The sequence below is a fragment of the Phymastichus coffea genome, unplaced genomic scaffold (assembly GCF_024137745.1).
Source record: "Phymastichus coffea isolate CEN01 unplaced genomic scaffold, Cenicafe_Pcof_1.1 PCOF00209, whole genome shotgun sequence".
NCBI lineage: Eukaryota > Metazoa > Arthropoda > Insecta > Hymenoptera > Eulophidae > Phymastichus > Phymastichus coffea.
Window position 1 is genome coordinate 24,633 of NW_026707020.1, and position 20,049 is coordinate 44,681.

At 56.4% G+C, this 20,049-nt stretch overlaps 1 protein-coding gene across 4 annotated transcripts in view; it reads right to left on the reverse strand.

Annotated features, from left to right (window-relative positions):
• LOC131674043 (sodium/potassium-transporting ATPase subunit alpha) overlaps positions 1 to 20,049 on the reverse strand; it is a 44,389-nt gene that overhangs the window by 14,491 nt on the left and 9,849 nt on the right. For 2 of the 4 annotated variants that reach the window (XM_058952493.1, XM_058952492.1), the window contains exons 3-9: positions 5,849 to 5,929; positions 4,519 to 4,644; positions 3,869 to 4,321; positions 2,977 to 3,807; positions 2,451 to 2,892; positions 1,187 to 1,423; positions 809 to 1,110 (exon numbers count right to left, since the gene is read on the reverse strand). In XM_058952493.1, coding sequence (XP_058808476.1) covers positions 809 to 1,110; positions 1,187 to 1,423; positions 2,451 to 2,892; positions 2,977 to 3,807; positions 3,869 to 4,321; positions 4,519 to 4,644; positions 5,849 to 5,929 — 2,472 coding nt within the window. Of the gene's footprint in view, positions 1 to 808; positions 1,111 to 1,186; positions 1,424 to 2,450; positions 2,893 to 2,976; positions 3,808 to 3,868; positions 4,322 to 4,518; positions 4,645 to 5,848; positions 5,930 to 13,096; positions 13,312 to 14,045; positions 14,597 to 20,049 lie in introns of those variants that run through there. The other 2 variants (XM_058952495.1, XM_058952494.1) reach the window with 2 other exon arrangements.

The following is a 20,049-nucleotide window of genomic DNA, read 5'->3' on the forward strand; positions in this document are numbered from 1 at the left end:
GACCAAAATTCTTGTTATTCATCATCTTAATCCCTAATCTTTTCAAAATTCCCAACTTTTGTGAAAGCCGTAAAATAATTCATCGAAATAATTCATCGATAACATCTACTTAAATCTAAAAATAAAAATAATACAAAAAGTAGATTTTCCTTTTGTTGTATCTGCTAGTGTAACAGTTTCCTCGGCAGCAACCTTAAAAATTAGCGTTAAAAAAATCAATAAAAACAAGTCGGACTGCAGAGAAAAATTCCCTTCGTTTCAGCTGTCAGGTCCACGTGAGCCAATGCTTACAATCCTAGCTATTTACTGCTGATAAAAGGTAACTACAATACAAGAGATACACGAAAAGCTACAATAATTAATGGCAGGATCAATTGACTACGATCAACGTGTCCGTTCCAACTTCAACTCGAGATTCTGGCAAGTCTAAAGGATCAAAAAGCTGTTGAGATCATGTTTTATTTTTTACAAATATTAAACCTTTCGTTCACAAGTTTATCACAATCGGGGTTGCGCGGCTTCCTCTTCATTATGTCAGATTCGGCAGTTTCATAAGCCAGTGAAATGGCAGGTATCTGCTCGTCCGCAATGGTCCATGTTTACACAAAGTTTAAACAGAGACAACAAAATAAGAGGTACAGACCAATAAGAACCATTATCCCTAAATAAAATGTTAATGCTCTTCTTTTATAATAAAGCAACGTCGACCGATACTAAACAATCACATAGCAATGCTATTTTTTTTTGACATAAATCTGATCATAAGGATTATAGTATTATCGAAATAGAATACTAAGCGTTGACTTACCATGTCAGTTCCCAAATCAATGCAAAGAATGGTGACAGTGCCAAGTGGCAGAGGAATGTCACATAGGATGAAAGCCAAAAACGGCGAGATCTCAGGGATGTTGGAAGTGAGGGTGTAGGCGATGGACTTCTTGAGATTATCGAAGATAAGACGTCCTTCCTCAACACCAGTGACAATCGAGGCGAAATTATCGTCGAGGAGAATCATGTCGGCGGCCTGTTTCGACACGTCCGAACCGGCGATACCCATTGCAACACCGATATCAGCCTTCTTCAAAGCTGGGGAGTCGTTCACACCGTCGCCTAATAGTCAAAACAAAACGAATGAAATCACGTTTCTTCGTAATGCAAATTTTCGAAAATTTTTCCGTTTGCTTACCAGTAACAGCGACAATGGCACCCATTCTCTGGCAACCCTCGACGATGATGAGCTTCTGCTGAGGCGACGTGCGGGCGAACACAATTTCGGTGTGGTACCTAAGAATGTCATCCAGCGCGCTGGAGTCCAACTCCCTGAGCTCGGTACCGTGAACTACGGCGGCCTTGGCCTCGCGGGGATTCACCTCCGACACGGGAATGTTGAGCCTCTGGGCAATGTCCTCCACGGTCTCGTTACCTATTTCCAGCAGAATTCAATTGCCAACTCAATTAGTTATCAATTTCGTCCTCTACTTCTTGCCTCGTCTCATCTACCAAGCGACTAAATACACACCAACTTTACAAAACACTCTCAGCCATGGTAACTTTCCTAAAAGTGCTTTGTTATTAGTTGTATGGACACAGAGAAGGAACTTTCAAGATCTTTCTCAAGTATAAATTATCTCTAACACGGCGTGCTAAGCGCTAATTAAGTGAAAGCCAAGAGTTGGCAGCTACACCAAGCTCCACAGAAGATTTCAAAGAAAAATTAGGCTTTGACTATGATACTAATGTCTACGGCAACAATGACAGAGAGTTTACCTTGTGTTCATTTAATTATTTATTAATTGATTTTTTTGGTGCTTATTATCGTTAAGAGAGTATGTTGTGCGTGAAAATTTGATCGTCGTGAACAGAAATACAGAGATACGCAGACAGTAAAGGCAGATGGTAAAAAGAGGAAGATGGTTAGACAAAAATTCAAATATTTCGGACAGCATCCTAAAAATTCACGAGAGCAGCTCTTGCGTGGCATGGAATTGTCTGTAACGTTTGTTTTTGCGACTCGTTTTTAGTTAGAAAACGATAGTCAGTTTGCGTGAAACCAAGCTGTTCGTTGGACACAGTAAACAAAATCTGCTACAAATAATTTGCACAAAACGTTGCTAGTTATGAACGAGATTTCATAGGAAAGAAAGTTAAGCTTGATTATTAAGAATTGAGCGAAGCAACTGTAGCTAATGTTCTTTACTGTGTATTTCCCTTTGTCGCACGTCTGCTGTCCTATATACACGTACATAAAGCGAAGAAGATGTGAGGGTTTCGAGAAGGCACTTTTAAGATTTCACAAGTCAGAACGGGACAGTCTCGCGCATTCCTCTACTTGCAGAGTCTATGCGGCGAGCCCACCCGTGACCGTAACATCCCCTTCGCGCAACATCAAAAGCAATGCACACTCGTACACCAAGTAACCGAAAGGAAGAGCAAATGGTTTGGTAGCCTACCCTCGGAGATGATGCCGACGGATTTGGCAATGGCTTTGGCAGTGATCGGATGATCGCCGGTGACCATGATGACCTTGATACCAGCCGAGCGGCACTTGGCGACGGCGTCGGGCACAGCCGCGCGCGGCGGATCGATCATCGACATAAGGCCGACGAAGCGCAGTCCCTCGGTGGGGAAATTAGGATCGTCGCAGTTGAACTTGAAGCCAACGGGGAACTTGTCGGACGGCAAGACAAAGTCGCAGAAGCCGAGCACACGCTCGCCCAAGCCGCCCAATTCCAGATAAGCATTGTTAAAGGCCTCCTTCATTTCCTCGTCGAGGACCTTCTCCTTGCCGCCGATAAAGATGGTGGAGCAGCGGTCGAGGATGCGCTCCGGTGCGCCCTTCATCACCAGCAGGTGGCGCGGGTCGCTCGAGTCCTCGCTCTCGTGGATGGAGACCTGCGCGACGAGGCCGCAAACGGCCGCGGTCAGGAAGCAAATGGATCGGCAGCGGTCCGTCCGCCGTTCGCGCTCGATACGTACTTGGTACTTGTTGGTCGAGTTGAACGGGACCTCGCAGACCTTCTTGTTGCGCCTGCGAATGCCCATCACGTCGCCGAGTGCGAGCTCCATGCACTTGAGCAGCGCGGCCTCGGAGGCGTCACCGGCGACCTCGCGCTTGAGGATCGGCAGACCGTCCTGGCCGGCCTTGAATTCGGCGCGATTGCAGAGGGTCGCGATCTTGGCGAGTGCTTTGAAGCCCGGCGAGGTGCGGTCGTACTGTACGCCGGACTGGTCCTCAGTGGTGTCGGCCTCGATGATCTGGTTGTCGAACCACATGTGAGCGACTGTCATGCGGTTCTGCGTGAGGGTGCCCGTCTTGTCGGAGCAGATGGTCGAGGTGGAGCCCAGGGTCTCCACGGCCTCGAGGTTCTTGACCAGACAATTCTTGGACGCCATGCGCTTGGCCGTGAGCGTCAGGCAGACCGTCACGGTGGCGAGCAGGCCCTCGGGCACGTTGGCGACGATGATACCGATGAGGAAGATCACGGCGTCGAGCCAATGGTAGCCGAGGATGAAGGCGATGATGAAGAATGTCACGCCGAGGAACACGGCCACGCCCGTGATCAAGTGGATAAAGTGGTGGATCTCCTTGGCGATCGGTGTCTCTCCGGTGTCAAGGCCTGATGCCAAACCGGCAATTCGGCCCATCGCCGTCTGATCGCCACAGCAAATCACCACACCTTTGGCCGTGCCCTCTACGGCGTTCGTCGAGAAGAACGCCAGATTCTTCGACTCCAGCGGGTTCTCGTTCGTGAACTCGGGCGACCTTGACTGAGGCTCGGACTCGCCCGTCAGCGAGCTGTTGTCAACCTTTAACCCACAAGCACCCTCGGTTCCACCTCTTTCTCTCGCTAACCGAGCACCAGCTTACCTTGAAGCCTCGAGACTCGATGATCCTCAGGTCGGCTGGAATCCTGTCGCCGAACTTGACGTCGACTACGTCACCAAGCACCAGATCCTCGGCCTTGACGGTGATCTTCTCGCCCTCGCGAATCACAGTCGCGAACTGCGGCACCATGTTCTTGAACGATTCCATGATCTTGCTGGATTTGCTCTCTTGGTAGTAGGAGAAGATGCCGGTGACGATGACTACGGCGGCCAGCACGATGCCCAGATACAAATTGTCGTCGTTCGGGTCCTCGCTCGTCGACGCCTGAATGGAGTACGCGATGAAGCAGAGGATCGCGCCGATCCATAGCAGTAGCGCGAAGCCACCGAACAGATTCTTGCAGAATTTCACCCACTCGGGCGTTTGCTTCGGTGGCGTCAGCGCGTTCGGACCGTCCCGCTCCAGATTCTCCTTCGCCTTCGCATGGCTAAGGCCCTGTAATGCCGGTTGCCAACAAACAAACGACCGAGGCCTTAATTTCACATCCAATTGCACGAGCGCCAGCGTTCGATGCGTCATTGGCACCTGGCTGCCAACCGAACGAGGCATGCGATCCTCCCGAGTAATCGACCCAAAAACGTCGCTCGCAGAGGAGCAGCAGGTCTATATAATGCAAAAGCTTCAATACTCACGTTCTCGGGATGGGTCTGAAATCTCTGGTACAGCTCTTCCGGGGAGATCTTGTGAAAGTCGATGACCAACTCCTGCTTGAGGTCATCGAGATTTCCTCCCTTCCTTTTTGGGGATTTCCGCCGCGACTGCAAACCACCAATCGAACGTTAGTCCAATCGCTTCCGTTGGTCCGTCGAAAAAAAATTAAAAAAAAAAGTCTCGGCATTTGTTTACGCAGGAATCGAGCTCTCGCCGCGTATCTACAACAGGAATATCCTTTCCACGAGCAATTGCGAAAGACCCGAGAGCCAATAAGAACAGTTGTGCGTGGTCGTTCGCGAGAGCGAGAGAGAAAGACGCGAAGACAGCGAGTTCGAGTGGTTAGTCATCTTGTTGCCGTCGCGATACGCTGGATAGCCAGTTAATGAATTAGCCCGTTTAACCCTTTTAATTAGAACGAGTCGCATATGAATGGCTCTCAGTTGCGCGTCGTTTGTTGCCCGATGAAGATACAACTTCGACGATATGGACAACTTTTTCGTATTCGCGCGGTGCTCGATTCCTCTTTGCCAGTGATATTTGTCGTTGCCGGAAAGCGTTTCAACAAAAAGCGTGTTAGTATATATATCGTGTTTACATGCACTGTCAACTGGCCACTACGTATGTGAGGCGTTTTAAAAGTATATGGCATGCAAAAGTGAGTCATCGTGTACGGTCGTTTTTTTTTTCTTTCAGTTTTTCCCTCGTGAGCAGCACACCCGCAGCAGCATCGAAAGTTGAGCATCGAAACGATCCAACGACGTCGTAGAGAAAAACTAGGTGAGTATTAGTACCTACGAGCTGTATTAGATCGCGAAAAAAGAAGAGAGTAAAGGAGGTGGGCGAGGCGAGATTGGAGGCTGGACAAATTGTAGCTCGCACGGAAAGATAGAAGAGTAAGGATGGAGGCAGATTGAGATTAATATGGAGCTCAACTGTTAAACTAACACGGGGAGTCAGTTTTTTTTCTTTTTTTTTTTCGTCCGAGACTTGTCTTTGTTCGTCTTTGGAAAATAATGGGGAAGGATGACGAAGAACTCTTCCGAGAGGTTGGGTGCCTCTTTGATCGCGTACGTGTACGGACAGTTCATTCGATTACACATACCGACGAAGCGTTACTATTGTTTTTCTCTCCTTCGCGCGGGACAGAAGAGACGAACGAGCGCAAGATTATACGCGAGCGTCACCGATTAAAGTTGAAAGTTTGTACAGAGAGAATGAAAGACAGAAAGAAAGACAATATAGCACCAATCACCAAAGTGTAGCGACAAACTTTTCGTCACTTTTTCTCGCTCTTTGCTTGCTTTATACCTTGTACATTCCATCAGCAGTTTTGTTGTCGTCGCGAATGCCGGGCAACGTGGCGACCCGGTAAGAATCTGAACGGCCATGCTGGAAAAATGTGTGACAAAAAAAATTGTTGGACGATGAGCAGGGCAGATAAAAAAAAACACAACAAAAATAATTGACAATAATTCGTTTCGTCTGTAGGCGTGTATGTGTGTAAGTGTAATAAAAATAGATTAGAAATAAGCGTGCGTAGGCACACCGACGAGCACGAAGAAAAACATGAATCGGAACGACGATAACGACGATGACGTCGAAACTTTCGCCCTCACGGAAGCGACGATACGTGCGACGGAGCTCGTATCGCGAAACAAACGAAAAAAAAATCATCACCTCGAACTTGCCTTCCCGCGAAAAGGAAAAAAAAGGAGCTGACAAAAGCTTCTCGTCGAACAATGGGGCATTGCAGCGAGGCGCGCGTGGCCGACGTCGTCGGCGGCTGCGACATTGAGCCTGATTGTCGTAGCTTCCGCAGGCCTCGATTCGTCACGTGGATATAATTCTCTCTATCTGCCACAATTCATAGGGCGAAGCACGCGTGTATATATATACATCGACGCGAAGGTCCCTCCTCTTCTTTCGCGCTGATTCCGGCATTGCGTAACGTCCAGACGAATCACTCGTCTCACTAGTTAGTTCGTCGGCTCTTTTTTCGAGAGAGAGAGAGAGAGAGAGAGAGAGAGAGAGAGAGAGAGAGAGACATTTCGTTGGTTGCGCAACGAACTCGTCGATTTCGGAGCGAAGACAAGTTTTGGTTCTCCCTTCTCGGACAAAGTGCAGCGTGTGCAAAGAGCCAGCCGCGAATATCGATCGGGGGCCGAAAAATGTAGTGCGCGCCGCGCGGCTCGTGTGCACACGTCTATGGGCGAGCGCCGCGGGGCTGGCTGTAGGCGAGGAACAAAGAAAAAAAGAAAGGAAAGGGTCGGCTCGGTCGCCTCGATGCCTGCAACGAGGGCAAATTCGATTGCGAGTGTATCTTGTGTAAGCCCTTTAGCGAGGCCGTAAACTTTCCTCAAACTCGGTCAGTCGTATAGTCCACATCGATCGCTATGCAACGTTATTCCGACTGATTGCCTCCTCTTCCTCGCCGACCACTTACCGCCGTCGCGTTGTTTAATAACTTTCAGCGATAATGTTCAATTTCCGACCGAGCGACGCGCACGCGAGCGCGTCTTGCTTTTCTCCTCGTTCCTCGTTGCCAGTGACAAGTCGTAACGCAGACCGACGCGCGAAAGAAAGGCGCGATCTCTCGATCGATTTGCGTGGACAAGCTAATTACGCTGAAACTCGGCCCCCTGAAAACGGACCGCGAGATAGCCGCACCCCTGTCTCGACGAGCGACTAGGTGTGGTGCGCCGGAAAACACAACTTGCTTGGACAGAAGCGTGCGTACGCCACTCTTTTCGTGCTCGAACCCGGTGCAACCACCTCTCGTCGTTGCCGCGCATTGCTAAGGCGCTCGTTTGCTTACGTAATCGATTACCAGCTCGAAAGTCGGCCATTCGATCGAGAGAGCGAGAGAGAGAGAGAGAGAGAGGCGCTAATGACAAGACGCTCATCCCGGGAATTGGGACGTGAAACTCGCAGAGGGCGAAACGAGAGACGAGGACCGTCATTAACAGTCGCAAGACACGCGGAAGCTGTGACGCAGGCGCGCGCGCGAACATTCGTTATTCCGGGGGATGGGATTACGTAGCTCCGCGAGGAAAACTCGGCAAACTAGCGTATTGTATGAATCTGTACGTAGACCTGGGCCTTACGTTCAAATTCGAATCCGAGTGGACGATCGCGGGGCATTTCGGCTGGATGCAACGGCCAAGAGGTGTGCTCACGATCGATCTGCGCAGTGCCATTCGCCCGAACGATTTCCGCGAGTTAACCAAACGAAAACGCGATATCAGCGTCGAAAATTCTCGAGTGCTATTTCCATAATCGCAAACCTCGTTTTCTTGCCTCCGATGAAAAAAGAAAGCAAAGAAAAACGAGGGAAATCACGGAGTGCTAGTGCTTTCGCGAATATATATAATTAGCCAGTGCAGTATAATACCCTCTCCGGAGGTGCACAGGCCATTGTCTTTCAAAGTGCCGAGAGAGAGAGAGAGGTTGCATGCGAGGATATCGATCCAGCGACGACCACGACAAAAAGAAGCAAAGCCGCGCGTTTCTGTGTGATCCGCTGCCGCCGAGCGGCATTTAATCGAATTACAGCGACGGACAAGAGCGAAATTGTGAGAAAAAAACGATAGGTGAAGAGAGGACAGAGCTCGCGCCAAGCACGCGAAGTGGGGGCTGAAAAGCTTCCACTCTGCGCGAATGCAATTCCGCCCGGGTGTGTGACCGCCGTCCGTTCGTTAACGGCGAGGCTCTGCAAGTTGGCAGTGCGGGCGAACGCCGATGGGTCACGTGCGACGGACGCTCGCGAGCCACAACGAAACGCGCCTATTTATAAACCCAACCCCCTACCCGAGTCGATGTAACGCTTGACTCTGCTGCTCGCGCGAGCTTGTTCGATAATTACAGGGGGGGGGGCGCCAACGGCCACCCTACTTTCGCGAACGACACGAGGCGACGAAAGATACAAATCGCACGCGCAGCCGGTCGGCGAAAGCCATGAATGAGCATTGATCTCGGGAGGAGAGCAGCCGCGGCGGCTCGAGTTTCGCCTGCACAGAGAGGGATGCGCGAGCGCAGAAAGCGCGTGCGACGATCAATACAGTAGCGGTTAGCGCAACCAGGCAGTCACCGTCATCGTCGTCGTCGTCGTCGTCGTCGTCGTCGTCGCCGTCGACGGGGGCGGCAGAGAGGAGGGAAAAAGGGGCTCTCTCCCTCTCTCTTCAGTGGCGACTCGCTGTCGCGTATCATAGAGAACACTATTCAACTCGCCTGCCCCAATTGCTCCCCATGAAAATTTCACGGCGCCGAACTGCCGAGACGAGCGTGTCCGCGCGCGCGTACACTTTCCGAGTCGACTTTGTCAGCGGACCAGTTTATCGCTGTTTTGACGAATGTCATACGTGCGGCAATTAGCAGCTAGCCACTTTGGCCGCCAAATATACGCGGGGATAAACTTTTCGCGGTGAGGAGGATGGGTTATCAGGTGAAAAGCGCGAGTACAGGCTTACCATCGGAGAGTTTTACAGCTCTCGGAAAGGAGAGAGCGAGAGAGAGGGAGAGAGAGAAAGCAGCTTTAAAGTCATCGGTAGCAGCCACGAGTATTTGCCGCGAGCACTCGAAGCGCGAAATGCCTTTCTTGGCGTAATGTCGTGCGAGATATATGGCAATCGGTAATGCGCACGGGGCGGCGTCCGTTATAGCCGCGCGCTATTTACGGCGATTACTTTTTATAGAGCGAAATCGATAAAACAACGTCATGGCTTATTATCGCGAGCGCAGCGAAGTACAGCCGTGAATTGGCGAAGCCCAAAGACGCGCCCCGCTGGCGAATCGAACGTCGCGTAACGGATCGATCAGTCGAAGCGACGTTCCGGCGACGGGGCGCGCGTCCGTAACCGCAAATTGAATAAGCAGCCGATGGCGAAAGAAGCGAGTGCCCAGAGCCGGGCGAGCCTGTCGCACGCGGCGCGTTCGTCGACTTTGCTCGTTCGTTCAGCGGCCGCCAACAGAGAGAAGAGGCTCGGAGATGCGGGAATCGGGTCAAGGGGGAGAGGTCGACCGGGCGCGCGAGCGAAGATCACGCCGGGCAGGCATCGTCTCTGCACTTTCGCGCTTTGATTCGCGCTTTGGTTACAGCAGCCGCGAGAGTTGCCCGATCGCCGCGTCGCTGCTCGTCGCGCGAACAAAGAGAGCCCGCTCGACCGAGCACAGGGGGTCGATGACGCACGTGTAGCGCTCGATATTTGGACGTATAAATCACGGCGGACCACCTCTCCCTTCCTTGGGCTCTGGGGTGGCGACTCTCGTTCTCTCACTCTCGCGCGTCGCGAGCGCAAAGTGGACCTATTCGATCCCGCTGCGGCTGCGGTCCTGAAAACTACAGAGCGCGCCAACTCGTTTGCTTTTCTTTTCCCTCTTTCAGCTGGATTATTGATTCGACGGATGCACGGGAGACAGCGCGTGTTCCGCGATAGGTAGACAGCGGAGTCGTGCGGAAAATTGGCGGCGCCGATTCGGCAATGAGCAGAAGAGCGACGCTACGCGCTCGCGTGCGTATCGCTGGATTCAGATTTATCAGAGAGCATCGATCGTGGGGCAGGCTCGAGCACTGTCGCCTTGGCAAAGACAGCGTTAATTCCAATGAACACGTAAACGCGCAAAACACGACGACGCCGAGGCTCGAGAATTGCCAATTTTCAGATCACTCGGAGGAGAAGAAAGACAAACTTGCGTGTTACTGCGGTAGTGCGCGAAATTGACCGCCGAGGGAAACTCGCAATGAGACGGCACGGACATTGGACGCGATTGGCCAACTCGGATCTCGCGGAGAGCGCGAGCGAGGCAAAATGGCAGAGGCGTTGACGTCACTCGGCGACACGTGTCCGATGCGCGCCGCCAAACGGGAAGACGCGTCCTTGAGGGATCGCCGACGATCTGCGGCGTCGAGCGGCGAATCACGGAAAAGCCGGGGCTCGACGAGGCGGAGCTGACGGGCAGCGCGAGACAAAGCCCGCGACAGTTCTGGCGCGCACCGAGCAGGAAAGCCACCAATTGGCAGTCGGTCTTCGCGCGCGCTAATGGCCTGGCGCGTGCTCGAGCGAAGGCCGCGAACGCGAGGCAGTCGTGGACGAGCCGGACCGCGCCGGTTTCGCGCCGATCCATCTCTCATCGGTCGCGCCCGCGGCAGTCGCGCGCGCTCCTAGCCGCGCCACCTGCTCCTGCGCGAAAACCCAGCGAGAGATTCGCGCGTCGGACAACGCGAGCGGCGAGTCGTCGATCGCGACGGTGCGCGCGACGCGGAGGGAAAGCGGGTTCAGCGACCGCGCGGAAGGGGATAAAGAGGCTGGGTGGGACGGGGGAGGGGGGGGGGGCGGCGTTGGTGCAACCGAAGACCCATCGCTGCCCCCTAAGCACCGAAGTCTTTGAAGGTGGCAATTAAACCAAGAGAAAGAGAGCGGATTTGCCGTGCGTGCGCGCACCCTGGAACTCCTCCTCGGGCGTAGTTCGGTGCGGCCACAGTCCGCTGTGTAGTCGAGCTCGCGACGATCCGCCGCGGCGCGAGCTCTCTCGAGCGAAATCGATTCCGGGCGCGGAAACGAGGCGCGAGGCGGCCTGCGACTCGCGTATTCTCGTCGACGGGGTTGGCGCCGCCAGACCGAGCATTCCCCCGCGCGGACAAAGACGAGAGCATCAGCGCGCCCATTTCCACGGGGATCGCATGGCCGAGGCTGCGTCGCGTGACTGGGCCGCGCGCATCGATCGGCTGCACTCTGCGCGCTCGCGAGCGACGCGAACGTCGCTTTCTTCGTCTCGCCACCACGTGCTCTCCGCCGCGCGAGAGTCGACTTTCGGGCGCTGGGCCGCGCCAGCGGATCGATCGGCCGCGCGCGGGCGCTGTCCCGCTGGGGCGCGCGGACGCCGAGGCGGACGAGCCGCCTGGGCTGCGGGGCCCGCGGTCGGGCTCTCCGTCGACGCGCCGAGAGCTACGTGGACGTGCAGGCGGCGGCGCGTTATCGGACGAATCGAAATGCCAGATGAATTATAAATAGGTTGCGATCGATAAGCGCCCCAGAACCGCCGCCGCTGCTCTCGACTCCGCGCCGCGAGTGCGAGCCCCCGCCTTGGGCGCCATCTAGTTCGCCAGCCCTTAGCACTGCCTGTTACCAAGTCTCGCTCGCTCGCTCGCTCGCTCGCTCTCTCTCTCTCTTTCTCTCTCTCTCGCCCCGACCGCCTTTTTCCCTGTCCGTTGTTTCAGCCGCGGCCTCCTTTATTTTCGCCCGGCCGAGAAATGCCATCGCGATGCTGCTTCTTCTCGCGAGTGGCGGGCGAACGACTCGGCGGCCAGGCCGGATGACTTTGACATTGCGAGCCTCCTCCGCGACTCGTTTTTGTCGCAGCGGCGGCGCCGAGCATTTCGTAACGAGCGCGCGACTAATTAACCTGCCTTCGTTAGGCGGCCGGAGCCGAGCGAGGGGTGCGCTTGGCGCGCGCGTCCACGCATCCGTCGATTACGCGACTATTTTTGTGCGCTCGCGTCCGCGCTTGCCTCCGTTATTTTTCCTCGCAAGCACAGCTGCGAGGTAAAATCTGGCTCGGGAGGGGCGCGCGAGGGCGCCTGCGATCACTTCTGCGCTGGCTTTCGCCTGCCGAGAGGGATCGCGTCAAAAGAATCGACCTTTTCAATCGACGCCGCGTCCTTGGACCGGTGAACCGAGAACGTACACGCGTGTGCATCACTGCGGAGAATCCCCTCTCCCGTGCAAGAGCAGGCGCGACACGGCCAACGGTTGACGTGGCGTAGCGCGGCGAAAAGGACAGCAGTCGCCGGGCATCCTGAGTGTCAAGGTTGCCCCTCGTCCTTACGCAAGCTCTCGGCGAGCGCCGTCGCTCGCTCTACCGTGCGCTTTGCGCCTACCGCTACGGCATGCTGGGGGCACGGCTGATGTAACAATCCTTAGACGAGTCCACTTTTACGCATCTGCGAAGCTTGGCCCCTCTGCAAAGCGTAGCCGCGCAACAAAGAAGCTTTCGTCGAACGAAACAAAGAGCAAACGAAGAAAAAGCAGAAGAGGAAGCCAATACAGCCCTTGAAAACTACACGCCCGTGTCCCACGGGAAACCAGATAAATCCAGATCACCGCTACGCGGACAACGAGCGTGACGTGCTCGCGGCCCCCTTCCCCTGCCGCCGAAAAAGATGGTGTCTCGAGCGCGCACTAGCAGAACCCATACGTGGAATATCACGTACTTGCAGCTGACGCGAGCTCTAATTTCTTTTGCTTTGCTCTCTCTCTCTCTCTTTCTGTCTCTCGCTCTCTCTCTCTCTCGCTCTCTCTCTCTCTCTCTCTCTCTCTCTCTCTCTCTCTCTCTCTCTCTGTCCCTCTCAGCCGGCGCATGCGTCTTCGCGGCGAACGGGTTCTAGCAGACGACGGCGATCGGCGTCGAGAGCAGAAGGGAAACGAAGAGAAAAACACTGGCTTTCTCTGGCTACGGTTACGCAACAACTGCTGTGTCTAAAGTACAGGTATGAAACTGCAGCTACGGTGGCGGTGCAGCGCTACGATTCGCTTTGCTTGCTCTCTGCTTGCGAGACATTACCATGACTGGAGATCCACGAGAGTTCCCTGTTTGCGGTTAAATTCGCTCAGTCGAGTGTCGCCGGGCAACAACACAAGTGAAATCCGTGCGACACACTGCGTGTCTCTGGGTTTGCGCTAGTCCGTTCGAGGAGCCGTGTCCTCCGTGGTCCCCGCCGACTGATCGCAGAGTCGTGCTGAGCGAAATCTTCCCTCGGTGCGCGAAGACCCGTCTCACTGTGAAATGCGGCACTTTAGGGATGGCAAGGACGCGCGGGCAGCTGGCGCGAGTCTTTCATTCAGCACTCGCATGCACACACGAGCGACGGGGCAGTTTTGCCTTCTCTTACGTAAGACCAGACGGCGATAGCGAAAGAGAGAGCGAGAGAGAGAGTCTGTATGAATCTACAATCAATCGTTGCCGTGGCACGCGCAACCCCCGCTCCGCCGTCACGTGATCGATCGATTGCGGGACGAGGCATGCATCTCTCCCCCTCGCCGTCTTCGCCGCCGCCGGAGAAGACGCTCCCGTTCGCCGACACCTCGCGGGCGAGCGGCGATCGGCGCTCCTGCCCGCCAGCCGGAAAAACCAGTCGGGAAGCCCGCAAGCGTAGCCGCGCACACGGCGAGCGCGCAAAATTCGGAAGCCAGCTTGCCCGAGGGGGTGGCGGAAAATGGTGGTCGCGGGGCGCAAGAGGGCGCCGCCGCTCGGGCACCGAGTCGCTCCTCGCCTGGGACGGCGCGCTCCTTCCTTTCCCGTGGCTGGCGCGCACAGGCGCGCGCGGGCTGGCCCACTGGGACCGGGTCCTCGATGGCGCTCGCGCGCACACACACCGACACACCCACGCGCGCGCGCGCGCGCGCACGCACGCACGCACGCACGCACGCACGCACGCGAGCGCGCTAACACACACGCCTGCGCGGGCGCGCGGAGAGGAGGAGGAGGAGGTGGAAGGCGCGTTCGCACAAACCTTGTCGTCGTCAGCCATGGCGGCAGCGCTGCGTCAAGTCGCCGTTGATGCCGACGTGCGTGCGGGGGCAAATTCGAAGAGGCCGACGCCGAGCGGAGTACCGCGAGACTGCTGCTGCGCTCGCGCTCAGGCCAGCGCCTCTGCGGATCGAACGCACTGTCACTCGGAGCCGAACGACGCGAGCGAGTGCGCACACCTCTCTCGCTCCCGGGATGTCGTGCTCGCCTCGGTCTGTCCGTGGGGATGCGTATCAAACGAACTGTCTCTCTGGCTGTGCGGCAGCGGCGGCGGCGGCGGCGGCGGCGGCGGCGGCGGCGGCGGCGACGACGACGACGGTGGCGGCGGCGAACGAGCGTTGGGCCAGAGACTGACAACTGCGCGCTCGCACTCCCGAGTCTGCTGCTGCTGCTGCTGCTGAGTCGGACGGCGGCAGCGCCGGCATCATCGACCCGCTCGCGCACTCACACACGCACGGACGCGACGCCGAAGCGCGGCCCCCACTCCCGGCCAGAGTAACGCTCGGGCCACGAGAGCACTCCCCTACGCCGACGCGACGGCGAGCCTCGGGCGCAAGCGCGGCCTTCTGCTAGCCGACGTCGCCTCGCTCGGCCGTGTGCCAAGTGGGCCGCGCACGTGCGCAAGCTCCGAGCGCGCTCGCTCGCCTCGCTCGCCCCCTCTGCCCGTGTGTGCGTGCAAACTTTCCGCTGCTCGCCGCGGACGCGCGCCGACCGCTCGGACCGCCAGAACTCGAGCCCGCTGGGCTCTGGGGAGCAGCGCCCGGCCGACGCGCGACCGCTACCGGCAACCAAGTCCCGCCGGCGCGGGCGGCTGCAGCTGGCCTTGCGGACGTCGAGCACCGCTGAGAGAGCGCGCGAGATCGGTGCCACTGGGCTGCGAGCCACGCAGCGAGCTCTCGATGCTGACGGGGGCGGAAAACAGGGACGAGCGTCCGCGGGGACATCCACGCCCCAGCGCCGAGGAATCGGGGCCGGTTGATCGGCGCCCTTCGGCGGGCGCGATGCAAGCTCCGAGAATGCGACCCGAGCGAAGCTCGCGTCCAACCGGACGGGAGCCGTGCCTCGTTGGACGGTACCGTCGTGGCGAAACTCGGTTCGGCCAGGTTCGAGTTGCGAGCTCGCGCGCGACCCGCGCTTGCAACGACTTTGGTCACGACTGCGAATTTCTCTTCCTGCGTCTGTTGCTCCGTTCGCGGACCGCGAGAGACGCGAGTTAGGCGATGATTCGGACTTGGCGATGTACGGCGCCGCTGGGCAGACATTGACCTTTGCGCGCGCTCGAGTGTACGTGCACCGCAGCCGCGCGCAAATTTGCTACGGCGACGCTCGCACGCTCTTCTGATCGCCGAGTCGCCAGACGTCGTCCTCTCCGAAAGGCAGCGACGGCAGAAGCGCGACGCGACTTCCTTCCTGCCGGACCGTGCAACTTTTAACGACGCGAGCGTGACTCTCATTTTTCAGCGACGGCCCACACGCCTTGAATATTGGTCGCGTTCCGCGGTGCTCGAGCGAGCGACGACTCGTCAGTGAAATCGCGAACGAGAGCTTTCTCACGGCCGTCGGATTCGCGAGTGCGCGCCCTCTTCTCGTCCCCTATCAAAAATAGCCCGGGCCACGGACTCCCGTTCCGCGCGCGACGACAGTGCGACGAGTTGCCGAGCGGCGGCCCGAAGCTTCGGAAAGTGGTTTCGCTCCACTTCTGTCCGCCGGAGATCAGCGGACAATCTATAATGACAAAGCCCATGCCGGAAACTAATTGGTTAGCCGTGCGCGCGCGGTTGCGCCAAACAGCGACCTTGACTACTTGGAGAGCACAATCTGTCTCGACCAGAGCGACAGACGGAGAGAGCAAAGATATGCCCCAGCAAAAGCCATTTCCTACGGAGCCCAAGTTAATTACAACGCGACACTCGTTGCGAGAGAGAGAGAGGACCCTTTGTGTAGCTCGCTGGTGAGCCAATTTTTTTTTCTATTTTTTGTGAGAGAGCTGAATTCTTTAACGAGCCGCGAATGTTCGAGAGTGAAATTTCCGGCCAACGAAATAACGCTTGAAAGGCGCTGGCGTTTCAATAATGTTCAAAGGAGCACGCGTCGATTTCACGCGGAATGCACTACTCCAGCCCATGAATTCGTGAGAAAATATTTAGCTTCTACTCATCAAACCCACTCCAGCCTATCGTGCTCGCTCTTGGTTTACATTTGAGCATGACAATGCAAAGTCAACGAATATCGGAGAGAGGAATCTGATAAGGATCCGGTGCTATTAGTGGCGCTCGCGGTGAGAGCCAGTATATCTCCGCGTCGATCGACACACATCGACCGGCAATATCGTTCTCGCGCGCGCGGGACACCGATCGGACAGTTGACATGACTCGAGGATACGCCCGACACTTATGAAAAGTTGGCGACACAGTTCCGGACGCTTAGATGTATTCACGAGCGGCTCCTGGAAAGCGCGCGCGAGCGGTCGAGTGTCTAGTTTCGGCGACGGGCGAAGTTGCAAAAATAATGATGCACTTGGCTGTGCAAGCTCCTCTCTCTTCCTCTCTCTCTCTCTTGTGTCACGCGAAAACAGCCGCGAGATTCGCGTGACGCTGCGCGGCCAGAAGGCGTCTCGAAATAAACTCTTCGCCGCTGCATCCCCGACGCGCAGAAGACCGCGTTGGCACGCGTGCGCCTCACTAACGTCATTTTCAGCGACAGAAGCTTGCCAAAGCTTCGAGAAGCTCTTTGATAATGCTTTATCCGAGTGCGCCGAGGACTCTTTGATGGACGCTCGCCGTTCTTTACGAGAGCCGTAATGGCAATCGCGAGAATCGCAAGTTGGCGATCAGCAAATGCTTCGTCGGATTCACGATGACAGCGAAAAATGAACGTTGCGCTGCCAATTAACAATATCAAATATGACTAATTTTAGCACCGACATTTTTTATTTTGGTTCTCATAATGTTCGCTACCATCGGAAACGTTGCCGCGCCCGCTGATAGTTTGCCAAATTTCAATCCACGTAGTTTTAAGCCAGATCGAGTCAACGTAACGGAAAAAAAAGGAAAGAAAACCACTATATACGGAAATTCAGTCCGGCTACATATTGAGTTTTCAAGTTGATGTTCCAACCGAATTCGCTATTACATCAGGTCGTATCGGCTCACTCGGATTCGCCCGACCGCCGCACCTTTGTTTTACGAGGTTCCGCACTCGAGTCTGCCCGTTCCTCTGTAGTTCAACTTTCGTTGGAATAATTAAGAAAAATTCTACGGCAAGTTCTACGAGTATGGGCAGATCGCAAACGTTACGCAATCGCTGGCGAAGGAAAGCCCTCCGCGCGAGAAAACACGAGCGAACTCATCGGCGTCGCGTGCCAGTCCGTAAAAAAGAAAAAGCAGCAGTCGCGCGCGAGTAAGAAGAGAAAAAAGCTCACGGCAGTGTGCCCGTGAACGCACGTACTCGGGTTACATCGGCGATCGATTGCGCGAACCGGTGCGCCGGCACTATATCGGCCAGCTCCTTCCGGAAGATCCTTCTCCGGCCACGCGCGACACTCTCATACGCGATTTCGCCGCGAGTTTCCCGTCTCTCGGCTGTTTCTTTCGCGCGCCCCGACGGCGCAGTACCGAGAAGCCACGCGACTCGAAAGACAAAGAGCGAGCAAACGCAAAAGCGCAGGCGGAAAGAAGGAGCGTCCGAGACCGCGTCTGTCCGCTCTTCCGCGTGTCGTCAATCGGCCCTCGGGGTCTCCGTCGCGCAAGAGCATCGGGGGGGCGCGACGAGTCAGCGGCGTTTGGGCGCTGGCCGCTCGCGCGCATCGCCACGCGTCCGGAGCGAGAGGCGCGTCGCGCACTGCCTCGCCGCTAGGAATCTTGACGCGCGACGAGCGGAGATTCCATCAACGCTCTCCCTCGCTCGCTCTGGATCTCGCCTCCGTTTACCCATCTGCCGACGTCCGGATTAATTAATCGACTGCTTTTGTGCCTCGCATACCACACCAGCAGCGAGTCGCGCAATAACGCGTTTCGCGCGCGCCGCCGGGATAACGAAAGTAACCGCTCACGGCCTCATCGTTGGCAGCTGCCGCGCAGCTACTGCGGCTCCCTGCAACGAGCAAGTGCGCCTCGATTCGTCCCATGCCAGAACTACGTTCGGCCGAAAGCGAAGCTGACTGGCGCGAGCTGGCGGCTCTCGGTCGACTCATCGAGAACGATCTCGCGCGCGCTCTAATGACACTCGATTAAGACGAGCGAGAGCGCGACGTCGGTCCAGCCTTCAGCTTGCAATCGCGCACTTCTCGCCAAGCAATGGCTGACCCGAGAGGACTCGCGGCGGAGCTTTATTAAATGTCGATCGCAAGGATAGAACTGCATTTTTGATCGCAGCTTCCGTGATTAAAGGCCCGGAGGCAGGCGAGCAGGAGTGATCGGCGTCGAAAAAGAAGAAAAATGCTCAAGGCCACTAAGGCAACACTGTCGTCAGCGTGGGCGATGAATTCACTGCGCCCTTTCTTCTTAAATCCAGCTTGATTTAGGCTTTACCTAGCGAGGACGCGGATTATTTATCGCTCCGGCTGTCGGGTGCACGCGGGACGCCGAGCCTTTCGTACATCACTCCGTCCGCTGTGCTTGCACGCAGTTCTTGCCAATTGAATCGAGTCCGCGCGAAAGAAGCGTTCGCTCGGTGAACTTGGGAATACGAGATGCCGGTCGCTCTCGCAGCATCGATTTTCCCTTCGCAGCCCCGGCCAAACTTCGTGCCCTCTACAACGTCATTCGATTGTCGCCTCTCCCGCTCGAAAAACACGTTTCCCGAACTGTCGACGTTCTCGGGAGAGAAATTTCGCCGAGGCAGATAGCGCACCGGTACGACGGGTTACAGCGAGGGCGCGCGGGTGCACGTCACTCCCGCAGAAGCGTTCGGGAGATCCCACCGTGTGAGCGAGCAGCTTTGTCAAAAGCCCCGCAAAAGTGGAAGAGACTACGAGTTTAGCGAGTCTCACGCCTACGCCGCACATTGGAAATATTCCGAGCGTGCGCTGTTGTCTCGTTTTTAATAGGAAGCGCGGACTTGACGAAGGAACGACAAGTCACGCGACGATCATTAACGCCGAGATCGAGGAAGCATGATCGCGACTGTGCATGCAGCAGTGTCGGCGGGCAAGGCGTCGATGCGGCGAATCGCACGGGGCAGCGACGAAAATTCGCGCGCTAACGACGCCGGCGTTGGGAAGTAGGTCACGAGGGTGGCTCGAGGAGAAAGCGAGCAGCTGATCGAGCGTCGACGCCTTCTTCTTCGTTGTTCTCCTCAATGAGGAAGAAGCCGCGGCGTGCGAGGAGAGGGACGCGGAGCCGCCTCGAGCAAACGAGCTTCGCACGGCGAAAGCTCCCGCGTGCAATAATCCCGTTATTTGCCAGTCGCTGCCATCTCGGCTTCGCCGCGCGCTCGCTCGCTCGCGTCTAATTACGACGGGAAGCTCGCGGAAGCTCCGCTGCCTCGGCGAGAGCTCGAGGCGCGCTTCCGGCAGGCGAACGTCGGGTCTCGGACGGCCAGACTCGGGTGCAGGCGAATCGCCGAAGAAAAGCTCCGAAACGAGGGGACTGCGCGCGTCTTTGGCGGCGGCGGCGGCGGCGGCTCTTGGGAAGCCGGCGGCGGCGGCAGCGTGGTCGTCGGTGGGGGTTGTATCGACCGCGCCGCACTGCGGGGCTTTATCCCTACCCTCCCCGTTTGCCGAACCGCGTACCCACCCCTCGCGCGACCGAGGGGTACGACGACTCGCGACTCGCGACTCGCCGGATCTCGCCTGCCGTTTCCAGTTCTATCTGGATTTGCGCACGAGATGCGCGCGCCGCCACTGCCACCGTGCGCTGGCACTCTTTGCCTGCACACCCATGCGCGCGCCTGCATGTTTTAGGCTCGCTGAGGGTTTTCCCCTTTAACTTGCCGCCGATGCGCCTCGGGGAGAGCGACAGCGCTGCTGTATCCAGATGCAACGACAT